The sequence below is a fragment of the Myiozetetes cayanensis genome, unplaced genomic scaffold (assembly GCF_022539395.1).
Source record: "Myiozetetes cayanensis isolate MyiCay16 unplaced genomic scaffold, myiCay2020 scf5-8, whole genome shotgun sequence".
NCBI classification, from domain to species: domain Eukaryota; kingdom Metazoa; phylum Chordata; class Aves; order Passeriformes; family Tyrannidae; genus Myiozetetes; species Myiozetetes cayanensis.
Window position 1 is genome coordinate 58039235 of NW_026087742.1, and position 16476 is coordinate 58055710.

The 16476-nt window shown below is 35.9% G+C and overlaps 1 protein-coding gene across 3 annotated transcripts in view; it reads left to right on the forward strand.

Annotated features, from left to right (window-relative positions):
• The window catches only part of DGKH (diacylglycerol kinase eta), a 162553-nt gene that overhangs the window by 112566 nt on the left and 33511 nt on the right, over positions 1-16476 (forward strand). For all 3 annotated transcript variants that reach the window (XM_050331892.1, XM_050331894.1, XM_050331895.1), the window contains 9 exons: positions 985-1147; positions 3534-3642; positions 3937-4076; positions 6497-6581; positions 8840-8925; positions 10315-10414; positions 11728-12004; positions 12452-12580; positions 15963-16097. In XM_050331892.1, the coding sequence (XP_050187849.1) occupies positions 985-1147; positions 3534-3642; positions 3937-4076; positions 6497-6581; positions 8840-8925; positions 10315-10414; positions 11728-12004; positions 12452-12580; positions 15963-16097 (1224 nt within the window). The remainder of the gene's footprint in view (positions 1-984; positions 1148-3533; positions 3643-3936; positions 4077-6496; positions 6582-8839; positions 8926-10314; positions 10415-11727; positions 12005-12451; positions 12581-15962; positions 16098-16476) is intronic.

Genomic DNA, 16476 nt, shown 5'->3' on the forward strand with positions numbered 1-16476 from the left:
CTATTTACTTGCTTGTGATGTCTTAGACATCATTCTGCTATTTATTATTCATGCTAGGAAGATTGTTCCCTATGTGAAATTATTTTTCTTGGCATTTAAATAAATTACTCAAACCTTATTTTAAATTAGACATTATGATAATGTCGAATTAAATTAGCATACTTTAATGCCAATTTTTTATTTGTAGCTTTAGTATTTTTGTAGTAAGAAAAACAACAGTCATTTTAATATTGCTGGAGACAAATGTCAAAACCTATACTTGGGATACCTGATTTTGAGGTGTTGCTGAGAAACCACTACTTCCACGGACTGGTCGTGTTAGTGACAACAGTGTACCTTAGTACTACTTACTAAGGACCTTGTAGAAAGCCTGCTGTAGTTAGTTAAGACCTGCATTGATTTTTATAAGCTTTGAGCTGCAGATGAAGGTCTGTTGATCAGTGATTCTATTATATTTAATAATATAACTTCACTCTGAAAAGAAAGTTCTTATGCAAAGTCTCACCTGGGAGGAATTGAGTACAAGTAAGTTTTAAAATCTGTGAGTACTCATAGAAGGGTCATACAGACGTGGATGATCCAGTTCATTCCAGTTAAGTTAAAGCAAAATAAGATCGAAAACCAAGCTTGTAACTTGTAACTACAATATATATTTAATTATGTGATAATCTGTGAAGATGAGATTTGAGAAGTATTCTAAAAGGTTAATAAACTTCCACTGTTGAAAAACAATAATGCTATTGTCTTCAGGATTTTACTAAATCTCTGCACTGAAAAAAACAGAAAGAAAAAAAATGAACCGGTAGATTTTGCACAATTCTGTTTTCCTTGCAGGGCTAATAATCAGTTTGGCATTTACATTATGCATGATAAAATATACTCCTTTTGTCCTTCATCCCCTCCTTCCTCTTTCTCATGATTTCTTTTTGTGTTGTTCATATTAGAAAATCTTATTTATTTCATTCTTTCTAACTATGTTCACAGGTTTCTGGAAAGCCACATGCCCGCCATCCTGTGCCAGTCCTCTTTTAGTTTTTGTTAACTCAAAGAGTGGAGACAATCAGGGAGTAAAGTTTCTTCGTCGATTCAAACAGTCGTTAAATCCAGCTCAGGTGTTCGATTTAATGAATGGAGGACCTCACTTAGGGTAATGACCTTGGAAATCTTGAGCAATCCTTCTCACAAGGGAATTTAGTGCAAAATATAGTGTTGTGTTCCCCTTGCTATATAGTGTTATATCCCCTTGTTGATATAATTCTATCACCAATATCTACTCTGTCTTCCTAATTAAAGTCTAAGAGATAACAGAATTTCAGGATAAATTCTGGTAGGTGAAGGGACTGTAGGATAATATTTTCTTTTTAGGAAAACTCAAAAATTCAAAACCCAAACCTCTTGGTTAGCTTTGACTAGCTTTGACTTCTGTTAACTGATTAGGCTCAAAACTATTACAAATGTTTAGATGTCTTCCTGCATCAGGGCTCTATGCACAGTTGCCTGGGTGCTTTTCTTCCATTTCATGTGTGTAATTCAGATATTCCTATGACTTTGTTGAGAATAGCTATGGAATAAAATTATTGTCTAAATGTGCTCTGTATCTTTTTGAATTCTGAACACAAATGTCAGTAGGGGAGTCTGCAGTGGCTGATGGAAAAGTACATGAAAACTTTAGTCTTCTGAAAAGTACATCCAAAATATGTTTAGGCAACATATGCAAATGGTCAAGAAAATGATCATCTCGTAGAATTTGGAACAAGAACACAATTAAAACTATCAGGCGGGATCTAAGGAGTGATTGCTGGAGAGATAGGGATGAAGTTTGCATAGTGGTGGCCACATCCCAGGCATCTTTGCACATTCACAAAGATTAAATTCATGCCCAATTTCTGTTGCCCAAATTAATTCCACTCAGATGTAGTGTTGTGGTTAAATGGCCTATTAATATAAGTTATAGCAACTAGAAGCACTAATTTTTGTACTCTTGAAGATGCAGAGTTATGCTTCATGGTAAAAACATAGAAGAAACAAATGCGCAAAAATCCAGTTCAAACAGTGGGCAAATAATACAAAAATAATGGAATACAGCTGTGGATTTTTATAATTAGTACTGTGTTATGGACATGTTTTATTAACTCTCTAAGTTGTAATATTCTTTTCATTATTGCCCTGACAATCTGAGCTGAATCTAAGTGACTTTTAGCTAATATTTTGTCATGTAATTATAATGACATATAAAAATCATCTTAATTGGTGAGGCAGTCTTTGTGAGAGGACAGTTTGAGAAATATGTTTGCAAGTTCTCTTTCTTCATATAGTTGTACCATGGCTGAGGAGGCTCATTTTGGTTTTGCACAGTAATTGTAGGTCAGATTGATTGCTTTTAAAAGATAGGTCCTTAGCAGTTATTCTATCAGGTTGTGTTGATGCCTTCTTTTTTTCTGATTGATCTACAAGGCAGAGTTTCATTGTATGAGACACTGTATTTCTAGGGGCTTTCTCCCTTTTCTCAGGGTAGGAGAAATTATTCTGTTATTAATGTTTTTCCCCCTTAAATATCTACCTCTTTTGGTCTTAATAGGTATCTGTGTATTGTATGCAATTGACATTATTTTCTTCATAAAAAATATGAATACTTCAAACATTTATGATCTTAATATGTTGCTTTGTAAAAATGGTTCAGAGATTATACATATTCTGGAAAATAACATGCATTAAAAATAAACATCTTTATTGTTAATATTTTAAGAGTTTATACTGTCCAATTATTTTTTTAATTTTTTTTTCCCCCACTTTAAGTCCCTGTTGTTTTTACACTTGGCTGTTTCTTCACATCTCATTCTTGTTTCCTCTGTGTCTCACCTTTCTGCTTGTTCTGTCTCTCTTGTCCTCCTTTTCTGTCTAAGTGTTGTATCCTGGAGGTGTTAAAAGTCAGAGAACAGGAGGAAGAGCCATAGGAAGTGAAAGCAGAATACGGTTTTAAGGATCTAATATAAAATACTTGTATTATTTGTCATATATTATTGTGATCACCTTATGTTTAATAATTGCCTCCAGTGGTCCTTACATTTAGTTAGCCATGTGTCAACAAAAGCCCACCCGTATTGTGGAGCACATCCTATCATTGTGTCTTAACCTCTTCTCATGAAAAGTTCCCAGTGGTGCCTTATGCTTCTGACTGAAGTGAGAAGCATGGAGCAATTGCAATTTTATTACTTAGATTTTTATTTTTTTTATATATTAATAAAATTAATTAAAAAAAGACATAAAATCCTGAAAACAATATCAAGAGAATTTTTTAAAGAAAAACTTGGCATGTTATTTATCAGAAATGTCAGTTTAAGTGGAATATACAGCAATGGGTGGGCTGGAGATAGGTTAATTAAGAAGATGGTTGTATCTGCATATCCCAGAACAATAAAAGAAGAACCATAAAGGTGCCATGCACCATGTTTTCTCACGGCAGTTGCTAATTAATGAACTGCTCTCTTGCCAATGGACATAACTGGCTCTAACAGGCTGCATTTTCTCTACAGTTTGCGGTTATTTCAGAAGTTTGACAACTTCAGGATTCTTGTGTGTGGTGGCGATGGAAGCGTGGGTTGGGTCTTGTCAGAAATTGATAAGCTCAGCTTGCACAAGCAGGCAAGTGTGCATACTTAGTTTCCTTGCCTATACTGACTAGATTTAATTTTGTGTGCTTACCTTTTCCTTGATTTGGTTCTTTGTCATATCTCTGTAGATGGGCCAAACTCCATAGTTACTGTTAAATGAAATTTTTTACTGGACAAGTTGTATTGGAATCGCACAATTTGACTTACATGCTTTAGACGTCCTATATAATTAATATTAGTTGATTGAAATAAGCAGCATTTGGAATCACATTTTACTTTTTCCTTTTAGTTTTCAGTAGTAGATTTTTTCCTGTTTGTGTTTCAGTGTCAGTTAGGAGTGTTACCCCTTGGTACTGGAAATGACCTTGCTCGTGTCCTTGGTTGGGGAGGATCCTGTGATGATGATACGCAACTTCCTCAGATTTTGGAAAAGCTAGAACGAGCCAGCACGAAAATGTTAGACAGGTAAACCTAAATGTGATTTACCATGAGATTCAAATTGTATTTGTTTGGTTTTCTGATGGCCTAAAATTCATTTTAGAGACTTGGTGTTCAGTGGTTTTGGTTTTTAAGTGCAGATTTTAATCATGAGGGAGACAGAGATAGTAATGGGGACAGCTCTTTAACATGTTTTGTAAACTGTAGAGTCAGATGGACGAGTGGTTGATGGAACTAGGAAACATTGTCCAAAGACATTCAGAAGGTGACATTTTCTTGCATAACTGATGAAACTTCATAACTGCCTGTTAAAAGAAGTTTTAAGCATTAAGAAATTGTGTTTTGAGCAGTTTTATGGACTCCATGCATGCTTTTAAACAACATTAAAGGTAGCATGTTTATTTAGGAAACACCTGAACTGTCTGTCCTTGGATGTGGGGGAAAAATCACTTTGTGTACTTACACTCTTCATATAATTTTCTGAGGCATTAGCTGTGGACAGGATGCAGAGCTAATTTTCTTAGTCAAAAATGGACCTTCCCAATCCTTGTTTTGCATGATTTCCATCCATAGGAAAGCAGCAATCCCCATTTGAAAAAAATCAGAGAGGCTGATGATCATGTTGTTCCAATGGAGGTCTAGCACTGCTTTTGAGAGGAATATTTCTTACTCTGTTCCTTTCATAGAATCATAGAATCAACTGGGTTGGAAAAGACCTCACAGATCATCAAGTTCAACCCTTGATCCAACACCACTGTGGTTACCAGACCATGGCCTTAAGTGCCACGTCCAGTCTCATCTTAAAAACCTCGAGGGATGGTGAATCCACCACCTCTCTGGGCAGCCCATTTCAATGTCTGATTACTCTCTCTGTACAAAATTTATTCATAATATCCAACTTAAACCTCCCCTGGAGGGAGAGCCTGGGAGAACTTAAGACCATGCCCTCTTGTCCTACTGCTGATTGCCTGGGAGAAGAGACCGACCCCCACCTGGCTACAACCTCCTTTCAGGTAGTTGTAGAGAGTGATGAGGTCACCCCTGAGCCTCCTCTTCTCCAGACTAAACAACCCCAGCTCCCTCAGCCTCTCCTCACAGGACTTGTGTTCGAGTCCCTTCACCAGCCTGGTTGCTCTTCTCTGGACCTGCTCCAGCACCTCAATGTCCTTCCTGAACTGAGGGGCCCAGAACTGGACACAGCACTCCAGGTGTGGCCTCACCAGCACTGAGTACAGGGGAAGGATCACTTCCCTGGTCCTGCTGGCCACAGCGTTCCTGCTACAGGCCAGGATGCCATTGGCCTTCTTGGCCACCTGGGCACACTGCTGGCTCATGTTCAGCTTCCTGTCGATCCAAACTCCCAGGTGCCTTTCTGCCTGGCTGCTCTCCAGCCACTCTGTGCCCAGCCGGTAGTGCTGCATGGGGTGGTTGTCTCCGAAGTGCACTTGGCCTTGTTGAACCTCATCCCATTGGAATCAGCCCATCTCTCCAGCTTGTCCAGGTCCCTCTGCAGAGCCCTCCTGCCTTCCAGCAGATCAACACTTCCCCCCTCAACTTGGTGTCATCTGCAAGTTTGCTAATGGTACACTCAGTACTCTCTCATGAGTGTTTCTTTTCTTGCTCTAGTTACAAACACTTGAACGTCATCAAAGGGAATTCTATTTTAAATTATTTTATGAAATAGAGAAACAAGTCGTTTTTGTATTTTAAGGTTTTCTTCAGGCTACTTGATCATTTTAAATCAAAGTGTGTGAAGAAATGCGTGTTACTGATCCTCAGATTCTGAAAGATTTGTAGATTAAATGATGTTTCCTTTTTTCTGTACTGAAAAAAAGCTCAGTTTCATTTTTTGGTCTAATTTCAGTAGACTTACTCCCAAGGACATCTGCAGTGAATGCTTGTTCTTTTCAACAGGCTTTGAAGGATGTTGTTATTAGTGGTTTCGTACAATCTATGCTGTTGAGTGCTATTGTTTACCATGGGAAAAAAAAAAAAATATATATGTATATATATATATGTCAATGAAGATCCCTCACCATTTTCCTTGTTTTCATGCCTACCTCCCCTAGCTGAGATGAAAAAAAATGTCACCTTAGAACATTTTCTTTACGAAGACATCTATTTTCCTTTGACTTCTGCAGTTAGTTTGCACAAATTGTTTTATAATGTAAATGTTTTTTCTAGAAAATCTTTATTGTCTTTATTGAATGTCCCATGATTTTTTCACAAATGAAACTAATAACCAAATCACTAACAAATAATCTGGACAATTTATTACTGTTAATTTCAATTATTTCACCCATATAATATACAATTAAAAGTTAAGCTGCCTTTTTTTTTTTTTTTAAACCATCTATGGTGTGACAGTGAATTTTATTTTTGTTAATATGTCAGAAAGAAGATAAAACTAATGAACTGGAAACTCAAAGCTGTTATGATTCTTTCAGGTGGAGTATAATGTCATATGAACTGAAATTACCAGCAAAGCCTTCTATTCTTCCAGTGACTGCAGAAGAGTCAGAGGAGTGCCAGGTGGACTTTTACTTTTGTTCTATTGTTTCATGTACTTAACTTGGAGCTTCTGGGCTGACAATACTTGTAATTGAAGCATTTTCGTGAAAAACAGAAACAGATGTTTTGTGATCTGCTAACTGAACAGAATTTATGTCTGTTCATGCTGTGTATCTCAAGTAATTAGTATTTCTGGTTCTGTATTATTTACCAAGAAGGAATGAAGGTAAGGAGTCTTCATCAAAGCAGTCAGAAAAATTTCTTCCTGAATATATATGTATATTTTAATATGTATCAGAAATTACATATTATATAATTTGTTATGCAAGAATGTAGTGTTGTATAATTGTCATATAATACTACTATATATTTTATAGAATTATTATATATTAGTATATGTTATATATACTTTTGTATAATTTGGTGCTATATTACTGTATAACATATAAATATATAAAATGTGTATAAATATTTTAAATACATTATATATAAAATATTGTATTCCTAAAGAAAGAGAATTTTTTTGCATGTTGAGTTTGATCAGGTATGATCCAACTTTCTCTTTGTTCTTCAGAAAGCTTGAATTCGTAAGAATCATCAAAGAAAAGCTTAGTCTGTCTTCCAGACTAGATTTTTGCTTGTACTATCTGATGAAGTTTCAATTTTGAGAGAGAGGGAGATGTTTTAATCAAATTAATTGGAATGAAAAGTCTGACTAAAAATGAGAAAATAATATATTCCTAAGAAAGCTAATGCATATCAATTTTAGCTCAAAAGTACTTGAGAAGCAATAATTAATCAGCAGGCTCTTGAATAATTTAATAATTCAGGCTCTTTTAATTGGCAAGGAGGTTGTAACCTTTGATGGATTGCTGGATAAAGAGATGCAGAAAGGCTGGGATTTTAACAGGGTTGCTTTGCATACAGCTCTGCTTCTGGTGTCAGCAACATAGATCAAGGCTTTATCTTATCTAATTTTTCAAGATAGTTAAAATTTTCAAGTGTGTCTTTATCATCATTTTGTTCTAGTTATTTCTGGCTTCGAAATTTTTTTAGCCCCTTCTGAAAATGGAAGGAACTGCTTTTATAAAACTTCTGTTTTGGAAAATATATTCTGAAGCCTATATTACCTGTCACTACTTGAGTAACATTTGGTTTTGAGTACCTTGTTGAATCTCTGTTTTAATGGGGGTTTTGCATTGTTTACTGATGGATGTATGATATTTCAGAAAAATAATAATTAACCTTACAGTAGGTATTGTATTAAACCACAGTTTGAAAAGCAAATGGAAGTACATATGTAATTCTTTTCTCTCTCCTCTTTCCTCCAGTAGTTTCAGGAGACTAATTTCGCTTGGTTTCCAGAAATTTTATACTGATATTTGAAAAACATTACTTCATTCTTACTGATCAGTGTTTATGTTTTTTTCCCTTTAAATGAAAGTCAGAGTTCTACAATGAAGGCTGGATTTTAGGAGGAAAAAACAAAGTGATATATCAACCTGTTCAAAATCAAGGACAAAAACATGCTAAGATGTTTTAAGAGAAGCCATCAGAATATTTCAGAACTGTATTTATTTTTTATTTTTAGCTTTAAATTTGGAATTTGGTTAGAATTTTCTTTAAAAATTGAGGTCAGGATCCATAGCTATTTTGAGATAGGATATAGTGCGTGAGGGTGCACTTCTGATCCATTCCAAATCTTTTTCTGAGTATTTCAGAATTTGTAATTCCTAATGTTCTTTAAAGACTAAACCCTAAATGGTTTTCCCTGTGAGGATTGGCTTTGATAACATTATACAGTTTAGCAGCCTTTTTCAGTTGTGTTAGCTGGGGAGTAAGAGCCCATCTGACAGTAAAAAGAAAATTCCAGCTTATAACTGCAAACATTTGATTTTTTTTCTTAGTTGATCAGTTTGAGGAAAACTTTGCTTATCTTAGAAATAAAAGATGTAAGATTGTAATACTCTATGTTGTTATAAATCTCAGGAGAAGGTAAATTTTTTTTCTGCCTAATGGACTGTTTTTCAGCCTAGAAATTACTGTTTTCTCTATAGGACAAAAAGAGCTGTGGATTAAGTTCTCAGATGCAGTGTTACTTTGAATATTAAAGAACTGGCACATAAAATACAGTATGCAGGTGGAATCTGCACTGCCACTTGTCCTTGTATTAGATCTGAAATGGAAATCCTGCTATTTTTTTGAGATGTTTAAACTCACTACTTGGTGTTAAATTGCTGAAATGTGTGGAAATTCAAGTCTCTTCTCTCTGTTTTCAGATATCTGCTTATGAGGACTCAGTTGCTGCTCATCTTGCAAAAATTCTCAATTCTGATCAGCACTCAGTTGTCATATCATCTGCCAAGTGAGTCAATCAGTGTCATGTACAATGTGTGAGATAAACTCTCTGTGTAACATCATCACCATAGTAGCCTTCTGTCTAAGCCTGATTTTCTTATGGCTAGCCCAACTGGCTTGGCCTAACATATCTTGATTTATGTCTTTTAGAGTGGATACAGGTTTTTTTCTGCAAAATTTTTATATGGTGCAGTTGTAACGGATTACTTAATACTAAATTAAAAAAAAAATCACACCATATTAATATAAAGTGATTTAAAATCACTCCAAATCAGTGTGTGGCTTCAGTATGAAACTTAGTGTTACTAATGCAAATATGTGATCTACTCCATATTGCATTTCTTCTGGGTATCTTTTTAATGCATACCCATAGGTTTAAGAGGACAAACAGCTTCACCAGCGTGAAGCAGAACTTCAGCTTAGGTAGCTTTATTGTAGCTCTGTCTGTATCAGTTCAGTCAACAGTGGTCTCAGACAGTAATGGGTTTTTTTTCCCACAAACTGAAACACTTTAAAATGAGAGAGAATTGGCTAATCATGGAGGTCATCTGAAACCAGAACTATTCTGTGTATACCTTCTCGATGAAAAAAAGTCTCATATTTTGCAATATGCAAAAGACCGGTTAATCCAAGTTAACAAAATTTCATTTTAAAAGTATACATAGCAGATGTAGAATATAAGGATGCAGGATATTATTACAACTCCAGTTTCTAAGCTGGGTCTGTATCTTGTTAAATATGTTTAATTTCTGTCAAATAAATGCCAACCAAATGAACAGTACTAAGCAATTACCCACACCTCATTAGTGAGTTTGCTGTCTGTCTTCAGTGTAGGTAATAACAATCAAGTCTTCCTGATTCACACAGTCAAAATTCATTGCAGCCACTAGATAGGCTTCAGGGTCAGCTATGGTTCAAGAGCATGAGCTGTGCAATGGGATGTGTGTGGCCATATGCTTTCATCTAAGAAGTACTCCATTCAACTCAGTAGATTTTCTCCATGGTTTCTAAGCTGCATCTTTGCATGGGAGTTGGCATGACTGTGTTTGAAGTTATCACAGTGAGTGCAAGTTTGCTAAGTCCTCTGGTATGGAAGGTGTACAAGCAAGGGAATGGATAAAATCAGTCATGTTTATTTCAGATAAGAGACTGAGATACAATGTGCGCAAAGGCTTAAGCAAAAGAGAGGAAGAATGTTTGTTTTAAAGCTTATCACTTCAATTTTGCAAGCTATGAAAAAGTGTCATCTGATTTGCAAGTGTGATCACAAAGTTCAGTTTCCAATAAGAATGATTTATAGCACTGTGCATATAAAAAATTGTCATAAGAATTTAACATTCAAAACATATCTATTTTATTTCATTTGATTTCTCCCCTCTCCTTTTTTTATCTGAAGAATATTATGTGAAACTGTAAAGGACTTTGTTGCCAAAATAGGGAAGACTTACGAAAAACCGATGGAAAATGCAGAGGAAGCTGATGCCATGGCCATTAAAGTAAGACTATGACTATGTTGAGGTTTAAAGTTGTTGGTTTTTTAAAATTTATAGCTTATGGATGTTTAATTTTCACATTGCTCCAGGATGCCCAGCCTGGCTTTCATTTCAACCAGTGACTTTAAAATTTTTCTCTTCTTGCTGCATAGAACAGTTATTTCCAAACTGTCTTTGAATCTCTATAAACTGTTTAGACTTTTTTCCTTCATAAAGGATAAAGTTCATGGTAGCATACATAGAGATGAAAGGATTTTTTTTGCATTAGGATTTACAGGGATTAAGTTAGCTACAGAAAAATAATGGGATAATGAAGAGTGAGTATGCTGTGAGAATAAAGGAGAGAGAGATCACAATGCTAAAAATAGCGGTTTAAGCTGCAAAATGTAGAGATCATTTTGCAGAAACATTGGAGGAAAAGACAACAGAAGGATTTGGTATGAGACACAAAGCTGAAAAAAAAAAAGAAGAAAACAAAACCCCTGACAATCCTAGTCAAAAAATGTACTTGCGAAATGGCAATTTGTGGTTCATGTTTCTGTCTGGTACATATTTTAGAAAATGAAATTGGTTTTTTTTATTGTTCGAAGGCCAGGCAGTGTTGGTTTTCATTCTTTTAAGCACAGAAAACACTTCATTTCCAGTGCACTTAGAGAGAGCAGCTACTTACTATTGGCTAGAGGTGTTTGACAGTGTCTGGTTTTTTGCTGTGTGGCAACTAACTTGCTTAAATGTACAGTTCTCTTGCAAAAACAACCCAGTGTGTCTCAATCTGATTAACAGTTGGTCATGTCTCCATGGATTATCTCTCCAAAATGGGGTACTGAGCACCCATAATGAACAGTATGAGCAAACCTCTGGTGGTGTTCTGTGCTTCAAGCCATTGGGAGGGGAGTAAGATCTAATCTGTACCCTAGTTATGTGGCAGGCTGAGTTTAGCATGGTGTGTTATTTTAATCTGACTGTAGGGGGTTTGTGTCATTTTTTGTATATATATATATATATACATGTAGATATATATTTTTTGTATCTATAATTGCTCTAATCTGGTTGAGTATCACAGAGTATGTCTGCAAAAAAAAACCAACCATGAAGACCTACTCACAATCTGATATTCCAAAATGTTGAACCTCAACTTGGATTTTACATAAGGAATTAGCACAGACTCTAAAGACACCTACAGTTTCAAATATGACCTGGTACCTTAACTCTTTAAAATGTTCACATGTTCACTGTTGATTTTGTGTGTGTGTGTGTGTGTGTGTGTGTGTGTGTGTGTTTGGTGTGTGTGTGTATTCTTTTCCACTTTGTTTTAGTGCTCAGAATTAAATGAGAAGCTAGACCTATTGCTCCAGGCTCTTCACACGGAAGCCCAGGCTGCTCCCATTCTCCCAGGCATCGCTCCCCCCATTGTGGAAGAAGAAGCAGAGGAGTTTTCAAGTGAAGAATCCTTTTCTGAAATTAAAGAGCAGTTAGTGGAGTGTGTCTCAAAGTCTTCCACCCAGAAACTCTTCAAACCGAGGGAACAGTTAATGCTCCGAGCAAACAGCTTGAAGAAGGCTGTGAGGCAGATCATTGAACAAGCAGAAAAAGGTGCATGTCAGCGACGTTTTGATCTGTATTTGTAGAATATGATAGGATCATAATGTTTGTTTTTTCTAACTGGAATAAGTTTTAATTATAAAATCTTATTTTTACATTCTTATGTAGATAAAATTATGTGCTTTTTACAAGCTGTAAGGAAAAGAAATGCATCTTGTTCAAATGTTGATGTCTGTCTGCAGGTCTGAATACTTATATATGCATTTGTGTGCACACATGAAAGTGTGCAATTTTTTTAACTATTTTAACCCACAAAAATTCTGACAGCAAGTCTTTATCACTTGCAGAGAACTGATAGACTCTTTCACTGAATTAGCGATAGAACTCTTTTGTTAATATTTTTAAACTTAAGGCTACCAAAAAAAGAAAAGTTGTTTTTCCATATATGCAGTTTTTCTTTAAAAATCTTGAAACTTTGTCTTTTCTTTTAATAAGCAGTTGTGGATGAGCAGAATGCTCACAGTGAAGAACAAGTGAACCAATCTCCAGTGGAATACAGCAAAGAACTGGATGAATCCAAGGAAGAGGAAAAAGAGGAAGATACAAAGGAACTTGAGTCCCCATCAAGTGAGAAAATTAGGAATGAAATAAAAATATGTAGTGTCCCTATAGTTGCATTTGGAGCATAATTGGTCCCATAATTAACAATATTAGCATCCTGTTTCACTGGAAACTATTCACAAATTTTAATAGATTTGGCAAAATAAAAGTTGAAATAAAAATGAGGGAGATTAGATGAACAGTCTTTTGGAATGTGTTTGCAAAGCTGAGAAGGTTTACGCTCACCTGTCTACATGAACCTGAGCAGGAGCTAGAGCCTAGGTAATGGTGGCATTAGCATGTCTTATTCATAGACATTTTCAGTCCCAAGCTACGTAGCAATTTTAGGAAAGCTGCTTCTCAGTGTAGGTGGAAATTTCAGTCTTTGCCATATTATCAAAGTGGACAGTGATGCACTGCAGGTGAGGTCACAAGATGATCTGTGAGTCATAAAGAAACAGCGGTAGGTGGTGGACAGCAAAGCCCATCCTGTACATACTTGGTGAGCAGCTTCTTGTGGCAAAATGAAAAAAGTTGTTTGGGATTTGCATCACCTTTTGTTACCCTAAGCCACACTAACATCCTCAAAACTTGTCCTCATGAGGCTCTGCTCTGAAGCTGGTGCCGGTGTCATTAGATCCTACCTTAGAAATAAGACATTAGGCTTTTAGGGCTTCTCTTCACCCAGAAACTCACATTTTCTCCAGAAATGGATGTCAGGCTTTATCCAGTGACTGTCTCTTCATTACTCCCTTCCCTTTTCCCTTGGTTAGAGGAATTAATGCATGTTGGTTGTCCCTTTACAATAGTAGCTCATAGAGGATGCTGGCCCTACAGATGACCCAATCCTACTGCCACAACTGTATAATAAAAGAACAATATACAGATGTGTAGAAATGTATTGAACCCTTTGTTTCTTGGTGGTATAATTTCTGCATCTAATGGGAAGCTGTATTATTCTTCATATATCTATGTGAAATAGAGAGCATATTAATGCTGTCAGTGGACGATAGATGTTTAGGGACAAAGCATGAAATATGAATTCAGTTATCTGCAGTGAAACATCAGTTTTACTCATTAGAGCTCCATTATTTTTATCAGAGCATTCACAGCAAAAGTTTATCTTTATTGCAGTTATTCCCATGACTCTTATCTGTCAAATAAAGAGCATCTGCTCTGTTGATTTTTCCTGTTTAATATAACTGCCTTGCTCACAAGTACAGAGAGGACAGACTGTGTGAATAGTGTTGTGAATTTTTCAGAAGTATTATGAAAAATACTTCTGAAATATTATGAAAAATATTCATTTTGTTTTGAGTATTATATTTTACCCTCTGAGGATCTTCCTGGTCATTTGTTGAAGATAATGTTTTTCCATATGTTAATACCTTCATCTAAATATTTAATAACTCTCATTAGCTATCTCCTGCCATTTTTTATTCCTTTTCATTTTTTGACATTATTACAGTGTTTTGCCATACATAGATACAAATCATTATGTTGTATTGCTATCATGTAATACTATACGATTTTGTGATAACTGTTGTGGCTGTTATAAAGATATTAAAGTCAGGAGGAGCTGTTAGTCTGCTTTGTCAGACCTTTTATATAAAACAGTCCAGAAAAATCCATCCACTTTTGTCTGTCCTATGTTTAGTAATTTCTGTTTGACTTTAGTAGGTTGTCGAGAAAGGTACTTAATCTTACTCCTGGGAAACAAGAAAGTGAAGAACTTGCCATACCATTGACTGTTCTATGCTAGATTATCATCACTTAAAAAAAGAAAGAGTGAATGCACAAATTCTGGCCTGAATTGATTTGAACACAATGCCTAAATCCTTGTTCTAGATGTTACTTCTGTCTCTAGATTTTCCTACTCATGTCTTTATGCATTACACCCACATTACTCTCAGGCTGACTTATGATTGGCATGAACTGATCTTTCCTGCTCCAGCCATTAAAAAGAATATATTCTGTCCTTACCACTACTTTCCTGGTGCTGTTTTCCTGCTGTTGTTTTGGTACTAGTCCTACTAATTCTGTTTTTGCTGAATTAGTTTTGAAAGGAATAGATCAGATCACCTTCAAATAATTTCTTTTTTTTTTTGTTCTGAGCTTCTTCAGATGGTCAAGGTTGAAGTTGCCTTAAGCTGAAGTAGTTTTAACATGTGAGCTAATTTGGAGCAGAGGTAGCTGAGAAGTGTCTGTCTGTGACCATCTGTTGTGTGAAAGCTTTCTACATGCACATGGAAATGCTATAACAAAGCATTTGGTAATACTCAAACTTTCTTCCTTGGGCACCAATTTCTGGCTGTGTCTGATTGGGCTGAATTACACAAAGATTAACCTCCCCAGGCTAAAGCAGGCACTGGCATATTCTCTCAGGCTGCATGAAACAAGGTCTGCCAGGAAAGCAAATTACAGCACCTGAGGTCAGCCCTCTGCAAAGCCTATCCTTCATCACCTCCAGAGGCAGCCCAGGGGATAACTGGCCTCACTGAGCTACTAGTTACTTTTGTGAATATCTTCTCTTTCCCCTTGATTTTTTTCTCTTTCTTCTTCCTGAGCCTTTGTCAACAACAGTTACATTGGCTACCAAACCTTGCTGCCTGTCAAGGTTTTGTTGGTCGATTTTCTGGAGAATTTTAATAAATAAGTTAATTATTTGGGTGATTGCCAGTTTGTTTGTTTGCTTGTTTGGTTTTTTTTGTGAAAAAAGATGATGGAAAACGGATATCCCCCACTATCTCTCTAATTGCAAAAAACAAGTATGAACACAGCTTTTAACCTTCCCCTGCAGTTTTCAGTTTGGCTGTAAATAAAGATGTCAGAGTTTTGTTTGATGTTTTCATAAACCTGATGCAGGCAGGAGGCCCATTTTAGCTGCTTGAAGAAAATACTGTGACTGTTGATGAGATATTTCCATGACCTGTGTGTTAGAATAGCTATCTATATTAAAGTTGGTATAAATAATAATGTACTATATAATACATCTATATTTATAAGTAAATATAGATTGAATTTAAGTCCAAGTTTTATTATGTCAATAACATGTTTATAAGAAGCTTACTGCAGCATTAAATACTACTGCATTTTAAGGTGACATAGTACATTTTTATGAACACATTTACATTTAATACATATGATACTTTTGCTAGTAGCTTGAAATATAAATGACAACTCCTCATGTTGAGTGCTGTGCACACTTGTTCCTTTTCATTTGTGTTTCTCACTTGCTCTGTTTCTGAGTTTTCTTTCCTGTATTTAGAAGAAAAACTCTGGTGTGATTTGTCGTGGAATAGTAACAGATTAAATTAACCCTTTTGAAACATTTTCAGGGCCGTCAAAACTATGTAGTAATGTCATAATAGGTCTAATTAGTGCTCTTACTTTTGCTTCTTCTGCTCAGCTAAAACTGCACCAAGATCTCCCGATCGACGTACAAGCCGAGGTATCCATTCTCAGACAGGTTCTTTCTCTGCTCCAGCTTTGGCTGCAAGCAAGGAAAACCTCCCAGTACTTAACACAAGGATTATCTGCCCAGGTAATTATGATTTTGGAATCTGCTGTTCCTTAAGCTACTTTAATATTGCCTTCCAGTCCCCTGCTTGCTGTCAAATAACTTTTACTTCATGCCCTGAATTTGTTTGAATTGAGATACACATCTTTGTGTTGTATCATGTAGGAAGAAATGCATAATAATGTAGAAGATTTCTGATCATTTGACATAACACCAGAAGTATTAGAAGTGTTGTATTTGATTCTGGAAGGTGAAAAGTAACATTCAGGGTCTTAGAATCAGAGTGATTTGACATGGAAGGGACCTCTAAATGTCATCTAGTCCAGCCCTCTGTCATGGGCAGTGACATCTTTCACTAGATCAGGTTCTCAAAACCCCATTCAACCTGACCTTGGACACTTGC